This window comes from Pipistrellus kuhlii, unplaced genomic scaffold (genome assembly GCF_014108245.1).
Source record: "Pipistrellus kuhlii isolate mPipKuh1 unplaced genomic scaffold, mPipKuh1.p scaffold_m20_p_1, whole genome shotgun sequence".
In the NCBI taxonomy this organism is placed as follows: domain Eukaryota; kingdom Metazoa; phylum Chordata; class Mammalia; order Chiroptera; family Vespertilionidae; genus Pipistrellus; species Pipistrellus kuhlii.
The window spans coordinates 196,839,593-196,857,005 of NW_023425404.1; the positions used below are offsets into that span (position 1 = coordinate 196,839,593).

The window sequence follows — 17,413 nt, forward strand, 5'->3', positions numbered from 1 at the left end:
GGCCCACCTCACCCTGGCCTCCGACCTCCTGCGGCTGTGGTTCGGTCAGTGCGCCTCCCGCACACACACTGTTTGCGCAGGAAGCGCCAGCCCCCCGCCCTGACAGTGAGTGGTGAGTCTGGGGGGTGGGGCTGACGTGTGAGGCGTTCAGTGGCCTCAGATCCTTAGGATCAGAGGGGAGGTGGCGCCGACCTTTAACCTCACGCCCGCCGCCCAGGGATGTGGGGCTGCAGGGTAGGCAGGACGAGGGGACCTGCCCGGCACTGGCCGCGGGCCACAGGTAACCACGCACAGCTGCCTCACCAGCGACTGGTTTCACAAACCACCGTGACCAGGCGCGTTTCAGACGTGGCAGACTGCGGGCAGCGGGCGGGCAGGCCACGAGGCAGGGCCCGGCCTGGAGGCGGTGCCAGGCCTGCTCGTGGCCACGCAGACCGCGCTGGCGTGGAGCTCGGCGTGGGGCAGGCCTGTCCTCGGCCGGCGGGAAAGGCCTCCCTTTAGCAGAGGCAGAAGGAGCAGACGGCGGGTCCAGCACACGCTTTATTTGCTGTCGGGCCCTGCCGCTCTGCCCGCCGTGGGGACACAGCCAGGCTTCCCAGGGGCTGGGACACCCGGGTCCCGTTTCCTGGGCTGGTGGGCCCAGGCGAGACCCTCCCCCCTCCCCACTCCCCGCTCTCCCTCGAGTGAGGCAAGCTGTGGAGCAGAGCGCAGCGTGGCCGGGCCGTGCCCTCCTGCCCCTCGCCTGGCTCCGGCCTGGAGGGAGCCAGGGCCTGGGCCCCGTGACGGCTCAGAGAGCCCGCGGGACCGGCGGGCAGCGTCGAGGCTTAGCAGCCACCAAATAAATAGCAAGTGTCATGTGGAGTCTACACAGCAGCACATTCGAGAACAAATCCACACACGTGAGCGGGGCGGGCTCCGGGAGGGTGGGGGGAACGTCATGCAGAGTGCCTCTGGGGACGGGGTCAGGCCGTGCACGCAACGTCCATGCCGCGGGCGTTCCACGGGCAGCGCTGAAGCAGGCGGCTGGCGGGGGCGGCCCGCTGCACACGACAAAGGCCCCTGCACGTGCACAGGCGAGCACACGCACACACACGCACACGCACGCACACAGGGTCGGCAGTCGTGCCCGCCCGGGGGCCGCGGCCTCACACGGCCGACAGGAAGGGGAAGAAGAAGAAGTCGAAGGCGAACTTGACGGCGCCGTGCACTGTGCTGCGCCAGTCCCGCTCGATCTTCACGTGGCGCCGGACGGGCGCCGGCTGGGCCAGGCAGTTGAGGCAGCTGATGGCCTTGAGCTCGAACACGGGCCACTTGCTGCCCAGGCGGCCCTCCAGCACGGTGCTGAACTCGATGAGGCTGCCCTGGCGCAGGCCCAGCAGCACCTCCTTGAACTCGCCGCTGGCCCGCAGCACGATGTCCTTGGTCACGTCGTCCTCCTCGGGGCCGCGGCCGCCGTTGGCGCCGAAGGGCATGCCCACGGTGATCTCGAACTTGTAGCGGTCGAAGCGCTTGATGTGGCAGGGGTGCTTGGCCAGCCGCGTGAGGCGGCACAGCTCCTCCTCGGCCGTGGAGGCGCCGTCGCCGGGGCTGCAGGCGGGGTAGGCCTCGCCGTACAGGCAGCGCATCCAGTCGCCCACCACGAACGGCAGCATGTTGATGGCCGCCTCGGCGCTGTTGTCGATGTCCGTCACCCGCACGTACTTGAAGCGGCCGGTCCACGTGACGCGGTGGCCCTCCAGGTGGCTGCACAGGATCTGGGTGCGCGCCATGTTGGTCTCCCGCCAGGCCCGCGGGCCGCACAGCGCGCTGTACTGCGGCCAGGTCAGCGTGGAGTTGTACACCTTCATGCCCTCCGAGTGGTACACGTAGAACCAGCAGAAGAGCACGATGGCCGACACCCACACCAGGATGAGCTTGACCACGGAGCTGCGCGTCAGCGAGTGCGCCACCTCCAGCAGCGGCCCGCGGGCGCGGCCCCACCCGCGCAGCAGCACGGGCACGCCGCACAGCGCCAGCGCCACCGCCACCTTGGTGAGCTCCAGCGACGCGCACCAGAGGGCGAGCCGCGCCGCGCCTATGAGCGCCAGGCCGGCCGCCAGCATGGGCAGCGCGAAGAGGAAGAGGAAGTAGCCGATGGAGGCGCGCATCAGCCCCAGGCTGGTGGAGTGCGGCAGGAGGGCCACGGCCAGCTCGCACCACATGAAGCACACCAGGTAGGGCACCAGGTAGCAGTAGGTGCCCCGGAAGTGCCGCAGCTGCGCCATGCGGAAGCAGAGGAAGAGCAGGTAGACGTACAGCAGGCAGGGCAGGCTGGCGTTGAGCACGGCCAGCTGGCCCAGGGGCACGGTGAAGAAGGTCTGGCCCAGCAGCTTGAGGCCGGGCCAGTCCACGGGCAGGCCGGGCAGCAGGGAGAGCAGGCCGGCGGCCACCTCGGTGGCCAGGGCCCGGCGGGTGTAGGGCTCGGCGGAGCTGCTCAGGCTCATGTAGCTGGCGGCGGTGAAGAACACGGCCACCACGGCCAGCTCCGAGCAGGGGATGCAGTCCTTGCTGGCGAGTGGGAAGGAGAGGATGACGAAGGCCACGGACAGCAGGAAGTGCACGTAGGGCTCCAGGTGGTTCCAGCCGAAGTTGCCCTCGGCCTGCTCCACGTCCAGGCCCGGCTCGAAGCGCAGCAGCAGGCCGGTGAGCGTGCGGAAGCTCTCCCAGGCCCGGCTGTCCTGGAAGACCTTGAGGGTGCAGATGACCATGGACAGGAAGCTCAGGTAGAAGACCACGAGGGGCACGAAGAAGGCGAAGAAGTCCACGGTCAGGTTGCTGATGATGAAGAAGAAGACCAGGGCGTTGATGTGGTGGGTGGGCACGATGGTGGACAGCCAGTGCATGCCCGCGCGCGAGGCCATCTCGATCAGGTACTCCTTGATCTCCATGATGGCGTGCAGCGGGAACTTGACCACCTGTGGGGGGGGGGGGGGGAGGGAGACGGGGATGGAGCCGGGCCCGGAGGCTGCTCGCTGCCCTCACGGCCCCAGGAGGCAGCCGCCCAGCTCTGGCCCCGTCCGCGCGGGTCTTTCCACGCGACACTCTGCACCCGGCTCCCTGCTCTCCTGGGCCCCAGCTCTGGTCCTGCAGGAGGTAACCTCCATCCTGTGCCGTAAGCTCACAGCTTCTCCGAGGACACCGTCTGAGTCACACGGACGCAGCGCTGGTCTCCACACACAGGAGGGCGCGGGGGTCCGCTCTCACCTTCAGGCGCAGCGGCAGGTCGTCGGGGCTCTTGCCCGCCAGCTCGTCGTCCTCATCGTCCTCGTCCTGCAGGAACAGGTCGGTGGGGAGGATGCCCTGGGCGTACTTCTTGGTGATCTCCACAAAGTCGTCCAGCGCGATGTAGTTCTTGGCTGAGGCGGAGAGAATGGCACGGGGGCTGTCACCGGGGCTGTTACCCGGGCTGTCACCGCCCGGGCGGCCAGGCGGGCAGTGGCTGGGCCACCCTGAGGCCTGGGCTCAGACACCCATGTCTGTCCTGGGCGGTGGGTGAGGACCCAGCCAACGAGGAGAAGGAGGAGGAGGAGGAGGAGGAGGAGAAGGAGGAGGAGGAGGAAGAGGAGGAGGAGGAGGAGGCGGCGGAAGAGGAAGAGGAGGAGGACGAGGAGGAAGAGGAGGAGGAGGAGAGAGGGAGAGAGGGAGGGGCAGACGGCTGCCAGGAACAGAGCAGGAGCCGAGGCCCCGCCCTCAGTGCTGGCTCTGCCCAGAGCCGGCCCCTTCCAGACAGTTCCCACCTGCACGGGGGAAAGTGGAAAGTGGGGCATGCCCTCAGTATGGTGCCCGGCCGCCCCAAGGCGGCTGAGACCCTGAGGGCCTCTAACGTCCTGTGAGTGCTGAGCAGTGTGGTCCCCCACCACCACGTCTCCCCATGGGCGCCCAGGGCTGTGACAGGAGCGCTGCACACCGGGCACCTCACGGTGTCTCCTAGCTGGACGGCCCAAAGGCACCCCAGCTCCCCGAGCCCCCGATCCTCCATCCCTTCCCCCCCACTCTCTGCCCCCCACCCCACAGCCATGCTGGGTGCGGAGCCCCCACTCTCCCTGCCCCACCCTTGCTGACTCACCCAGGACCCGATGCGCCCAGGGCCTGCAGGGACCACCGTGTCTGCCTCCCCGCCAGGCGCATGCTCCCCATGGCTAGGGCCAGGTTCTGTGCCCAGAACTGACACCCATCACGCCCCAAGCCCCGGGGACGCGGTGCACGCGGGCGCGGGTGGCAGACATGGCTGTGTGGGAGCTGCCCCGGGCGGAGGAAGAGCGGCCGTACTCACACTCGCTGCTGACCAGGCGCTCCAGCACCCGCCGCTGCTTCTGCAGGGACTTGGGGACGGGGCCCGGCTGCGCCCCTCCATCTGCGGGGACAGAGCGGAGCGAGGATGAGGCGGGCAGCCCTCCGGCGTCCCCGAGCTCTGGGGCCTCAGGGCCTGGGCCTCCGCTGTAGGTCACGTCCTCCACCCGCCCTCCGGGCACAGCGTGTCCCCGTCACAGGCACATGGCGGCCTCTGAACAGCATGATGGTCCCCATTTGGCTGGCGCTGTCCGTGCCAGGGCCCTCCCTGGCCTAGGCTCTGAGTGCTGTGTCCCAGCCCTCCGGCCGGGGCTCCGTCCAGGTCTGCTCTGGGGTGAACACACGGCACCAGCATGGCTGCCCTTTTGCCAACACCGTCCTGGGCCACAACCCCCTGGGCTCTTCCCGCGTGCCACCCGCCGAGGGAGGACCCGCAGGAGGGCAGGGCGTGACAGCAGGGAGCGGCTCCGGCACCAGCGGAGGGGCAGTGGGTGCGGGGTCTCTGGGCTCCAGGGTGGCCCACTGTCACACCGGGCATGCCCTCAGGCCACACCGCCCAGGAGCAGCCGCGGGAACCTCGGGAAGCCGCGTACCGAGCTCGTTGACCTGGCCCACGTTCTCCAGCAGCTCGGCCACGGGCACCTGCTTCTTCCGCTGGGGGTTGAGCCTCCAGTACATGACCAGCGCCGCCTTGCGCACTGCCCGCTCCAGGTCGGTCTCGGAGGACAGCCGCTTCACCTCCTGCTCGTTCTCCGAGGTGATGCCTGGGGGACGGGAGCATCAGGGTCCGCCCCCGAGCCCGGCTCTGCCCGAGGGCCTGGGAGAGATTCACGGGAGGGCGTCCCGGGCCCCTCTGGTCACCAGGCAGAAAAGGACCCTGTTCGGAAGGACCCTGGGCCCGGCCCCTGTGGGCGCCCACCACCCCAGCCACCACTGGGGGGGGCGCGGGGCCACTGTCCTCCGCTCGCTCCTCAGACCCCGGGTCCTCAGCCTGCGGGCTCCCTCGCGGCCTCTGGGCACCCCTGGCTCTGCCTCCGCCATGGGGACGCCCTAGCCTGCTCGGACAGCGCAGGGCGTGGCGGCTCAGGAAGGAGCCGGGTGAGGGACTGGCTACCACCACCACCAACTGGTTTCCACGGCATCAGCCCAGCCCGGAACTGCCGCGTGGCAGGCAGCACGCACCCCTGGGCACGGCTCCGAGCCCCCCGCACCCACCTCTCCCGTCCGCCAGGCAGCGGGTCCGGGACCCCGCACCCACCTCTCCTGTCCGCCAGGCAGCGGGTCCAAGCCCCCCGCACCCACCTCTCCCGTCCGCCAGGCAGTGGGTCTGAGACCCCGCACCCACCTCTCCCGTCCGCCAGGCAGCGGCTCCAGGACCCCGCACCCACCTCTCCTGTCCGCCAGGCAGCGGGTCCGAGCCCCCGGCACCCACCTCTCCCGTCTGCCAGGCAGCAGGTCTGAGACCCCGCACCCACCTCTCCTGTCTGCCAGGCAGCGGCGCAGCAGCTTGACGGCCTCGCGCCGGCCCTGCTTGGCGGCCAGCGTCAGCCAGTCCACGGCCGTGCAGTTGTTGAGCTCCTCGTCCGCGTCGTCCGCCAGCTGCAGGTAGTGCTTCCCCACCTGCGGGGGGACACCGCTGATGCCGTGCTCGCAGGGCCTCCTTCTCACCCTGACCTCACCTCCACGGCTGGCCCGGCCCTCACCTCACCCCACACCCGGCCCGGCCCTGATCTGACCCCACACCCGGCCTGGCCCTGACCTCACCCCCACACCCAGCCCGGCCCCAACCTGACCCTCACGGCCGGCCCGCCCCTCACCTGACCCCACACCCAGCCCAGCCCTGACCTAACCCCACACCCGGCCCGGCCCTGACCTCACCCCCACGGCTGGCCCGGCCCCAACCTGACCATCACGGCTGGCCCGCCTCTCACCTGACCCCACACCCGGCCCGGCCCTGACCTGACCCCACACCCGGCCCGGCCCTGACCTAACCCCACACCCGGCCCAGCCCTGACCTCACCCCCACACCCAGCCCGGCCCTGACCTGACCCTCACAGCCGGCCCGCCCCTCACCTGACCCCACACCCGGCCCGGCCCTGACCTCACCCCCACACCCGGCCCGGCCCTGACCTCACCCCCACACCCGGCCCGGCCCTGACCTGGCCCCCACGGCTGGCCCGGCCCCAACCTGACCCTCATGGCCGGCCCGCCCCTCACCTGACCCCACACCTGGCCCGGCCCTGACCTGGCCCCCACACCCGGCCCGGCCCTGACCTCACCCCCACACCCGGCCCGGCCCTGACCTGGCCCCCACGGCTGGCCCGGCCCCAACCTGACCCTCATGGCCGGCCCGCCCCTCACCTGACCCCACACCCAGCCCAGCCCTGACCTGACCCCACACCTGGCCCGGCCCTGACCTGACCCTCACGGCTGGCCCGGCCCTGAACTGGCCCCTACACCCAGCCCGACCCTGACCTCACCCCCACACCCGGCCCGACCCTGACCTCACCCCCACGGCTGGCCTGGCCCTGACCTGGCCCCCACACCCAGCCCGACCCTGACCTCACCCCCACACCCGGCCCGGCCCTGACCTCACCCCCACACCCGGCCCGGCCCTGACCTCACCCCCACACCCGGCCCGGCCCTGACCTCACCCCCACACCCGGCCCGGCCCTGACCTGACCCCACACCCGGCCCGGCCCTGACCTCACCCCCACACCCGGCCCGGCCCTGACCTGACCCCACACCCGGCCCGGCCCTGACCTCACCCCCACACCCGGCCCGGCCCTGACCTGACCCCACACCCGGCCCGGCCCTGACCTGGCCCCCACGGCTGGCCCGGCCCCAACCTGACCCTCATGGCCGGCCCGCCCCTCACCTGACCCCACACCCGGCCCGGCCCTGACCTAACCCCACACCCGGCCCGGCCCTGACCTGACCCCCACACCCGGCCGGGCCCTGACCTGGCCCCCCCGGCCGGGAAACCTCAGGCTTCCTGGACCTCCTCCCCCTGTGCCGGGACAGCCTCCCCTGTTCCCCAGGCCAAGAAACAAGGTTGCAGGAATGGGTTCCTCTGGCATCTGCACTACGCTGGGCCTGTGGGACCCTCAGGGCACCCGCTCCTCACAGGCACCCCCTCCCCAGATGCAAGGAGAGTGGGGGTGGGGCAAGCACAGGCAGGAAGCAGGGGAGGCATCCTGGAGGTGGTGCCCAAGACCAGGTGTGGGCAGGACACAGGAGAGTCACGTGGGCTCCCCAAAGAGGTGGCAGGAATGACCGGGCACACAGAGAAACACAACAGGGGCCAGGCACATGGCGGCATCACCACGCTGCACCCGAGCCCGTCCACACGGCACCACCTCCGTGGCCACGGGGCTCTGGTCCGGGCCTGCGGCTCTGGGGTCCCCCCAGCACCCCGGCCCTCACCTCCGTCTGTGCCTTGGGGTCCCCGGCCTTGGCCTTCTCCAGGACTTCTTCAAAGGGGGCCTCCATGTCTCTCTTCGTGGGCCCTGTAGGAGAGAAAGCGACGTCACGGAGCCGGCCTGCCGGGCAGGGGTGGGAGGGCAGCGGAACGGCCAGGCCTGGAGCACCTCCATGCAAACCGGGCCGGGCGGTGAGGGAAGACTCCACGATGCCCCGTCAGCTCAGGCTCTGCCATCTCTGGGCGCCTGGAGAGGACAGGCCCACAGAGCCGAGTCCCCCCACCTCCCTAGGCTCCCTGCCTGGCTGCAGTGCTAGGAGGCCCCCCTCAATACCGAGCTGCACCCCGATGCCCAGCACCCCTCCCCCACAGACAGAAGGCACGTTTCCTGAGGCTGCAGTCCATACAACCGCAATCAGTGCGCGTGCATTCTGAGACGAGGCTTTATGATAGTTACAACCCATCCCCCGTGGTGCTGTGGTGGGATTTACATTCCAGGGGCTCGGAAAGCCTGCTGGGGGGGCAGCCAGGCCGCCAGGGGGTTCCCGGTCCCCTCGCTTTACGGGGGGCCACATGCCACCCCGTGTGACACTGTGGGGGCGGCGCTCCCGGCTGACCACCAGCGCCTCCCGCTCACACCGCGTCCCTCTCTGGAGAGCGAGGCCCTGACGGCACTCCCGTCCCTCCCCAAGCTCACTGTCCCCTCCCGCGTGCTCCTAACAACAGCTCAGCTCCTGGAAAGACCCCCTTTCCCCCCCATCCCCCGCCTCTTCCTTTACAGCCCACTGCGCCCCGCCTATGCCCATCGCCCATCGCCACACCCTCCGGGCGGTGGCCCTCCCGGCAGGGACTCGCCACTGTGGCCACAGAGTAGGTGCTTCTTAGGAACTAACGGCCTGTGACTCGGAAACAGAGGCCGAGTGAAAAGAAACAAGAGCAGCCCCACTCACACCCCCGCCCGGCCTCCCGTCCGTTCAGGCTCCGCCGGGCTCTGGGCGGCGGCTCCGAGTCTGCGGGGACCCAGGCGGGCAGTGGCCTAAGGTGACCCGCCTCCAAGGCCGGGCGGGGCTGGGGACGGCGCACGGGAGGCCTTCACGAGGCACCAGGCCCTCCTGTGACGGGGTTTCCTCGCCACGGCCCACGGGGCTCCCCGGCGGGCGCTTCAGGCCAGGACGACAGCCTTTCCCCAGCACGGCCGAGCCCACGGCCAGTCCTCCTGGGTGCTGTCACCCCTCGGCCCCGGGCGCACTTGCTGGCGGAGGACTCAGACTAAGGGGACCGCTCAGCGGGGCCTCCTGGGTGGGGCGCAGCGGGAGGGGGTGTGGGGGGAGCCTGATCGGGGTGAAGTGCCTTCAGCATCAAAGCGGGGTGGCCCAGCCCAGTGGGAGCCGCCTCCAGGGTCACTGACCCCCACAGGTGTATGAGGAAGGGGCGCTGTCTTAAGTGCAGAGCCGGCATCCACACAACCTCAGCCTCAAGCCCCGCTCGGCCTGGCTGACCCTGGCCCCACTCTGACCCCTCACCTGCCCAGGGCGCCTGCATGGCCCGGTCCTTCCTCCCTCACACTCCCAGCACCCCCTCCCGCCCACTGTCTCCGCACCCGGCTGGACGGGCCCTCGGACAACGCTGGGGTGAACACTCCCTGCAGTCTGCACCCTCACCCAAAGGTGCCAGCCACCATCCCTGTCGGTGGCCCTGCGGCTGCCCAAGCGAGCACTTGGCCTGGGGTGGGCCGCGGGAGCCTGCGGACTCGGCAGTCCTGCAGCTGCGGCCAGCTGCCAATGTGGGGGGCTGGGACCCCGAGGCTGCCCACCTGCCCAGGACTCGTCCCTCCCTGTCCTCCCCTCTCCATCTCCCCCCCCCTCCTTTCTCCCCGTCCCTCCTCTCCCCCTCGGAGGCAGGACCACAGAAACCACATGCTTCCTGACTTCTTATCGAGGCGCCCAGCCGGATCCGTCCTCCCAGGCTGCTAGCATCAGCCCTGCGGCCGGAGGGGAAGGCGTGTGGCTGGGCTGAGATTCGGGCCGGCCCCGGCCCGCCCCGAGCTCAGCGGTAAGAGCAGAGCACCCGGGGCTCCCCAAGGGGACGGAGATCGGAGCACCCGTCAGGGCTGGCCCAGCAGGGGCGGGGGTAGGACAGAGACTCGGTGGCCCTTCACTCACAGCAGTCCCCCGGACCAGCCTGTGACTCGGTTTCCTCATCTCCAAGTGGGGACAACAGCAGCAGGCCCCCTGTGGAGAGGGGTCCCTAAGACCCGGGGACAGGGACCCCAAGGCTGTGCTCATCACAGAGGGGCGCTGCTGCGCCTCGCTGAGCTGGGGAGCCACCGTGGCAGCGGCCTCTCCCGGGAAAACATCCTGACAGCTGGAGAGGTGTGGGGAGCGTGACTGGTGGACTGGGGGCTGGGCTTCCGTACCTCACAGACGACCCCTCCCCGGGGGAGATGCAGCCAGGAACAGGAGAGAAGGCACGGGTCCTGCCCTCCAGTGGCGGGGGAGAAAAGGCAAGCATCCCCCAATGCGCACACACGGGTATACACACATGCAGTTTGAGGCATAATCTGATACACGCATGAGCCCCAAACACAGGCACACGGCCCTGAGCTGACCTTGCGGCCATCACCAAAGAGGGGTTCAGTGGGGGGTCATAAACCTCAATGGACGTGTTCATGTGCGAGAGACACCCCGACAGGAGGCCCGAGAGGGACTCGGCGGAGGAGCCGGGGCCAGGAGGGGCCTGTGACATGAGGCCTGCCAAGTGCCACAGCTCAGGAGACGGCCGGGCAGTCCCTGCAGGGGAGGGGCGGGCGCTCGGCGGGACTCCGCAGGCCCGGGCCTCAGGAACGTCCCCCAACGGACAAGGTCCCGCGCCCGCACAGCCCTCACGCCCGCCGCGGGCTCGGGGTGACCCCGCCCACTTCACAGGTGCAGAAACGGCGGGGTGACCCTCAGAGGCCCTCGGAACGGGGCCGCCACGATGACCAGACTGCGGCACACACGTGGCTGAGCAGCACACACGTGGCTGATCGTAATTGTGGGAGCATGGCCCCGCTGACGGAGTGTGCGAGGGTGCCTGTGGGCGGGCGCGCCGGGTGACAGCAGCGCGGGCCTGTCTGCCGTGGGAGGAGGTGAGAGTGTGAGGGCGGCCTGGCCTTCAGAGTCAGGCCGGCTGCCACAGGAGGCGGCCGTGCCGGTCACTGTGGGACGTGGCTCCCACGCAGCCCGGGGAAGGCAGAGCGGTCTCGGGTGCAGGGAGGAGGGGCACCCGCCCAGGGAGAGGAGAACAGGCTTTCTCCACCTGCAAAGCTCGGACCTGGCCCCGGAGCGGGACCGCAGAGCAGGGCGCAGGCTGGCTCCAGTGGCAGCTGGCCCCGAGGAGTGGCCACGTGGAAAGGGGACTGCGTGAGCTCCCCCCGCCCTCCCCCGCCCCTGCCCCCGGGCCTGGTGCGGAACCAGCCCGGGTGAGCAGGTCCGAGCCGATTATAAATAAACAAGGTCACGTGGCCTCCGTCTGCATGCGACGGAGGGGGAGGCCCTGACCCGCAGGGGAAGCCGCACGGGAGGAAGCTGGAGGGGCCTGGCCCACAGCGGGACGCGGGCTCACCCTGCACTGTGCCCAGGGGAAGGCCCAGGCTGAGGGCCACCCAGCTTCCCGGGCCCAAACCCTCACCCGCTCTGTCTGCTCTTTCTCGGCTCCTGGCACGAAGGGCGGGGGGCGCCGCTGGGGCGCCGGCTTCTCCCACAGCCGGTCCAACGTGGGGCCCAGGACCTCCGGGCGCTCCACTCTGCTCCTGCTTCACCGTGGATGTGCCATTGAGCCGGGAGCGGGCCTGGGGCGGTGCCGGCGGCGACGGCTGTGCGCGGGAGGGGCTCGGAGGAGGGGCGCTGGCGTCCATCCTGCCGGGAGAAAAGCTGCAGGTCAGACACACCCGGACCCCGCCGGCCCGCTCAGGGAAGAAAGGAGACAGCGAGGGAACGGCAGGGGCGGCCCGGCCTCACGGCAGCCCCATAACCCCCACGTTACAGAGGAGGAAACCGGGGGAGCAAACGCACTCAAGCCCAGTGCCGTCGGCTCGACGGGCCCGGAGTCGGGAGAGCTCAGGCCCCAGCCTTGGAGACCTCGAGCCACACGGCCTGGTGTCCCCATCGGAGCAGCGAGGGGTGCCCCGAAGCGGCCTGGCCTCCGTGAAGTCCCCCTCACGTCTGCGGGGCTGACCCGGCCTGGGGAGGAGGTCACTGGGTGGTGGAGCCTAAACGTGACGGTGTCCTTGTCGGTGACGGTGTCCTTGCAAAGAGAGGAGGGAAGCAGAGACCCAGAGGAGACCACGTGACCAGAAGGCAGAGGCAGAACCTGGAGTGGCTGCGACCCAGGACAAAGTCAGTCACGGCAGCTGGAGGCCAGGAAGAGCTCGCCCTCAGAGCCCCCAGGAGCGGGAGGGGGGGGGGGTGACGGACACCACAGTCTAGGACTGTGATTAAGTCAGATGGGCCCCACTCCAGGCCAGAACCACAGGACACAGATCTCAGAAGGTGAACGCCACGGAGAGGAACACACAGAAACGCAGGGTGACGTAAGCCATGTGGTGTCTGCGCAGATCCTGGGACCGGCTCACGATAGGGGCGGGGGGGGGGGGGGGGGGCTCAGCCCACAAGAGTGCTGCTCAGGCTGGTGGCAGCATGGACGGACGGACACCGCTGGCACGGTGAGGACAGCCACAGCCCTGGAAGCGCTGCCCACAGACTCCCCAGTCCTCACGGCCTGTCGGGGAGGCAGGAGTATCCGGGGGTTACAGGTGGAGATGCGGCTTATGCATCATTCCCACCCCGTTTCACAGACGAGGAAGCTTGGGGCCAGGAAAGCAGCCACAGCTCAGCGTGGACACTGGAATTCCAACTCCCCAAACCGGCGTGTTTCTGCACGAGGGGCCCCCCACGCCCTGCTCTCCCCTGGCCCGCTCTCCCCAGACGTGGTGCTCCTCCAGGGCCACAGCTCTGCCCGCCGCGCCCAGCCCCGACAGGACGGTTAACGGGTCCCATTCCCCCCAGGGGCTGCCGCGCCGCACAGCTGTTACCAGCTGTTCAGGAACATGTAAAGCTGTGCGGTGCGTACACCCGCTTAAACAACAGGAGAATGAGTGTGTGTGTAACACTGTCAGGCAGGGTTCCAAGCAGCATGACGTCTGTGTAGGATGAAAGCAAAGTTTATCTTCAGAAGGAAATGCCTCCGAAAGGTAAATACTGACTCTCTCTCCGGGAGGGAGTACGGGTGTTTTACTTAATTCTCTAATTTTGTGTAATGACTGGGCAAGGTGTTGGGGATTACAACGTTTTTAAACCCGCCTGCTCGGCCCCACCCCCGCACAGGGTGGCCCCTTAGACCAGGGCACGAGGCCCCTGGAGGCTCCAGGAACCAATTTTTGCCCCCAGGGAATTAAGGGCCAAACCAAGGAACATTCCCACATGCCAAGTTCACGGGGTCAAAGGGCAGGTCATGGGAATGTCCGGCCACAGTGTCGCCCAGGGCTGAGCCCCCTGCCCCTGGGCGCTGGGCCTGTGCCGGGCACTGCTTGGCCTCCCTGTGGGCCTGAGGGATGGACGACACCTGCACAGACACCCAGGAGCGGAGCCGGCCTCGGCCTCTGTCTGTGGGGCAGAGAGCCAGGGCCGGGTTCTGGAAGCGAGGCCGGGACTAAGCATTCAGGACGGCGGGCAAGAGCCAGGCGAGGGCGGAGGAGGGGTGTGTCGGGCATTCCGGCAGGGACTGCCAGAGACAAGGCAGCAGAGGGAGAATGAGCCGGCAATGCGGCCGGGAAGGTGCCTGCAGCTGAGGAGTGGCCTCTGGGGGAGGGGACAGGGAAGGGGATGGGGGAGAGGCTGACTGGGTGGCAGGGGAGGGCCTGAGGAGTGCCAGGCCTAGGGCCGGAGGAGGTGAGGGCGGTGCTGAGCAGGGGGGAGCAGCTAAAGAACCAGTGGGGCTGTGTGGGCACTAGGATGGGGCACCAGGAGAGGGGCAGGCGGCTGTCCAGGGAACGGGGCGGAGGCCTGGCCAGCGCAGGCCTCTGAGCACAGCTCCGGAGCGGGACAGTGGGGCCCTGCTAACTGAATGTGAGGGTGGGAAGCAGAGGGGCTGCGTCTGTGGCTAAGGACCAGGGCGGAGGCAGGGACGTGGGAGCCGCCTAAAGCATCAAACCCCTCTGTGTTAGGGTTCTTCTTGTCACCAGCATTGGGGACCAGGGCTTGGTCTCTGTCATTGGGGGGGGGGGGACAGGACTAGGCGAGGCCCCCCTCGGTGACCTTGCTGGGAGGGCAGAGGAGGCCTGAGTGGACTTCATCCTGGGAAGCAAGGTGAGAGGTGGTTGCCTAGCAACCTTACCTGCGTCCACCTGCCCTGGTGGGACACCGCGGGGCTCCCAGGAGAACCCCAGGAGGGGACACAGCCAGTGTGGCCTCCAGCCCGGCCCCTCGCCAGGCGGCAGGGCAGCAGGGCGGTCTGTCAGCCGCGGGCACAGAGGGACTGGGACTCTGAGTGATGGATGGGGGCAGGAGGGAGAGCCCTTTCCACAGGCCGAACTCCAGGGGTCACTGTCCAAGGTGAGCACAGGCGGGGCTGCGCCGGCCAGAGCAGGTCACCAAATCCCAGCCTCCGCTTCCTCCTCTGTGAACGGGAGCTCAGGTTGCTCCCCCGGAGCCGCCCCAGAGGGCCGAGTCCTGTGCAGACGTTGGTTCCCTGAACTGACTCCACTCGATGCCCAGCAGGTCTGGGCCGGAGTCCCAGAGCTCATCTTTCAAAACAGAAACTATGGTTCCGAGGGCCAGGCTCCTCAGCCAGCCCCACCCCCTTCCCCAGCGGCGCTGGGGTGGGGAGGGGGGGGTGGGGAGGGGGTAACTGTCATAGTTTCCCAGGACGCTGCGACCCGTTAGCCTGACCCAGAGGCTGATGCTGCTGGGGGGTAAGGGGTCCCCTCACTCGGGGACTGAACCCCACCGAGCCCCTCGAGCCCTTCCAGCGGCCCTGGGTCCCCCCGACGGCGGCCGCGGGGGAAGGGCCATGACGGGGCGGCTCGGGCCGGCGCTGCGGGGCCCGGGCGGCGCTCGCCACCCGCCAGGCCCCCGGCCGCGGCCGCCTCGCCCGCCTCCCGGGCTCTCACCCCACACACAGGGGGCGGGGGTTCGCGGCGAGGCTCGCGGGGCAAAGGGCGAGAAGCGCTCGGAGCGCGCGAGGCCCCAGATCCCCGGGCGCCGGGCCCCGGGCCCCGGGGGCAAGCACCCCCTCGGAGCCCCCCGCGGGCGGGGGTCGCTGGGCGGCCGCGGAGCGGGCGGGCTCCAGCCTCCCACTTCCGGGGAACTTGCAGAAGGGGCCGGCCGCCCGCCTGCTCAGTGGGGGAAACTGAGGCCCGGGACGGGCGGCATCTCTGTCCATCCCCCACCCCCACCCCCGCCCCGAGTACTCACCCGCCGCGAGGGGACGGCCCGCGGCGCCGCGACGGCTCTGGGGCCTCCGGGCCGCAGCAAAGTTGTCGGGAGGAGCGGAGGGAGGAGCGGAGGAGCCGGGCCGGAGAGGAGCGGCCGGGACGAGCAGCGGCGCCAGCAGCGGCCGGAGCCCACGAGCGCGGCCCTCCGCGCCGAGGGGGCGTGTCCGGGGCGGGGCTACGGGCCCGGGGGCGGGGCCGCGGGCCTCGCTCCACTCCCGGCGCGGCTGCGAGAACGCGGCGCCGGCTCGGCCCGCTGAGCGGCGGGCGCGCCTGTCAATCACTGCGCGCGTTCGCCAATCACGGAGCGCTTCGCCGCGCTGTGGGCGACTTAGCCCCGCCCCTGCCGGGCCAGGCCGCGGGCGCCGGGGGCGGTCCGGCTGCGAAAGTTTCCGAGCAGATTCTGGCCTCAGCGCCGCCCAGGCTTGGCCAGACCTCTCTCCTTCGCCTACGACTCGTGGCTGGTGGGACCCTTGGACAAAACGCGTGCCGCTTTCACCCACCGCCCCTCAGATCCATTACACTTGCTATTGCAACGGGAACTAACAGGTTGAGCGCCTCCTATGCGCCAGGTGCCTTCATTCCCTTCATTGCAGGCCCGCTAGAAAGACAGGGCACCCCTGCTGCAGCAGCTGCAGGGATACAAAAAGGTGGCCCGTTTAAATGTGTGCGTGTAGCGTCGCTTTACATGCAAGGAATCAAATGTACGTGGCACTTTTTCACAAGGGAATCAGGGGCGCGTTTAAAAATGAGCATTAGCCCAGGCAGGCAGTGAGGCCAGGAGAGGCAGCTTGAGAACCCTCTTCTTGGGTCCCGTCCCTAGTCTGACAGGCGTGGCTTGGAGACGAGGGCAAAGGTCTGTCCCTGAGGCAGGGAGGCCCGGGGCGGGCCCATGGCTTGTGTCTGCTCTGTGATCCTCCAGGCCACCCTGAGCTCAGGGGCGTTGCCAGCCGTATGCCCCCAACACGGTCGGAGCAAAGATCCCGATGGTTTCGGAGACGAATGCCACTGGCTGAACATGTTCCCCGGGGACTTTTGTCAAAGCTGCCGCTTCAGGTCTGCCCCCTCGCCTCCTCGTTCCCCAGCTGCCCCCCTCCGGGCACCCACGCCCGCGCCCTCATCGAATACGCTGAGGCTCACAGGAAGGAAGGCCATGGGCACCAGGCAGCACCCCCTCCTGCCCCAGGTTCGGGTGGGGCCATTTACACAGGAGGTTTTCATTTTGCCCCAATGACCCCACGAGGCAGGTGCCCTGGCTCCCTTTCATTGACAAGCAAGCTGAGGCTCAGACACAGCTGTTTGCTCAAAGCCACTCGGCGGCCTTCACTCCTTCTCACACACGGATGTCAGAAAAACTGGATAATTACAAAGAGTGGAAAGAGGAGAAAATGACGCAGAGGCAATTTCGGCTCACATTTTGGGACCTCTGCACCTTTAAGAAAGGGTTCCCAGCACTTCTGCCGACCCTGCAGGTGTAGGTGCCTGTGCGTGACCGATTCACCAGGGCCACGCCACCCTGACCCCACTGCATATGTGCAGGAGAAGTCCCAGGGGCAGAAACATTGGGTCCTGGGGGCTTTTCTGATCTAAAGACACATTTACCAAAACAGGTTTCTCAGATCCGTTTCCAGGTCACCGCTGAGGGCTTGAGGGGTTGCTATATATTGTTTTTGCTATATATTGTTTTCCCAATTTGTCCCTAATATGCTAACAGAAAACCGGTCTCTTGGCTATTGTAATTCGATGTCCATTGTCACTGAGGAGGTTGCACATTTCGAGTTAATTTTGAGAAACAACCCCTCTCTTCTCTATCTGGACACAGAGGCTCTTTGAGGAGTCAGCTGAATGAGTTTGTTTTATTTTCAACTCAGCCCCCTTTACCGCCCATCCTCACCTGGAGCTCGGGGACCGAGGGCCCACCTGAATGGCCCTGTGGACCCCCCCCCGGGGGGAGGAGCCAGCCACCCCCCTGCACCTGCGCGGCTGGAAGCAGAGGTGTCCCCCGGCAGGGCGTGGCCCAGGAGCCGTCAGGTGGTCCTTATGGGCCTGAACACCCATCACAGAGAGGACAAGACACGCCCCAAACCTTGGAGTGGACTCCGTGAGCAGAGAGAAGAGGATGGATTGAACCATTCCTCCCGGAGAGGGCTCAGGAGAGAGAAAATGAGCCCGGCTGGCATGGCCCAGGGGTTGAG

At 68.6% G+C, this 17,413-nt stretch overlaps 2 protein-coding genes across 3 annotated transcripts in view; both read right to left on the reverse strand.

The window, feature by feature from the left end:
• Window positions 1-558: 558 nt before the first annotated feature.
• On the reverse strand, window positions 559-15,377 carry WFS1 (wolframin ER transmembrane glycoprotein). Of its 2 annotated transcripts, none has more exons than XM_036420820.2 (8): window positions 15,206-15,377; window positions 11,420-11,651; window positions 7,756-7,838; window positions 5,805-5,949; window positions 4,923-5,093; window positions 4,313-4,393; window positions 3,244-3,395; window positions 559-2,954 (listed from the first exon to the last, which is right to left on the reverse strand). In XM_036420820.2, the coding sequence occupies exons 2-8, from the start codon at window positions 11,643-11,645 to the stop codon at window positions 1,146-1,148; spliced, it is 2,667 nt and encodes an 888-aa protein (XP_036276713.1). In that variant the 5' UTR covers window positions 11,646-11,651; window positions 15,206-15,377; the 3' UTR covers window positions 559-1,145. The 2 variants fall into 2 exon arrangements, with proteins under 2 accessions (XP_036276713.1, XP_045430210.1); XM_045574254.1 differs by having other exon boundaries at window positions 11,420-11,646; window positions 15,202-15,377.
• The window catches only part of PPP2R2C (protein phosphatase 2 regulatory subunit Bgamma), a 78,062-nt gene continuing 65,858 nt past the window's right edge, over window positions 5,210-17,413 (reverse strand). Inside the window, exon 11 of the mRNA XM_036420839.2 lies at window positions 5,210-5,256. The gene's annotated coding sequence lies outside the window, so the exon portion shown is untranslated. The remainder of the gene's footprint in view (window positions 5,257-17,413) is intronic.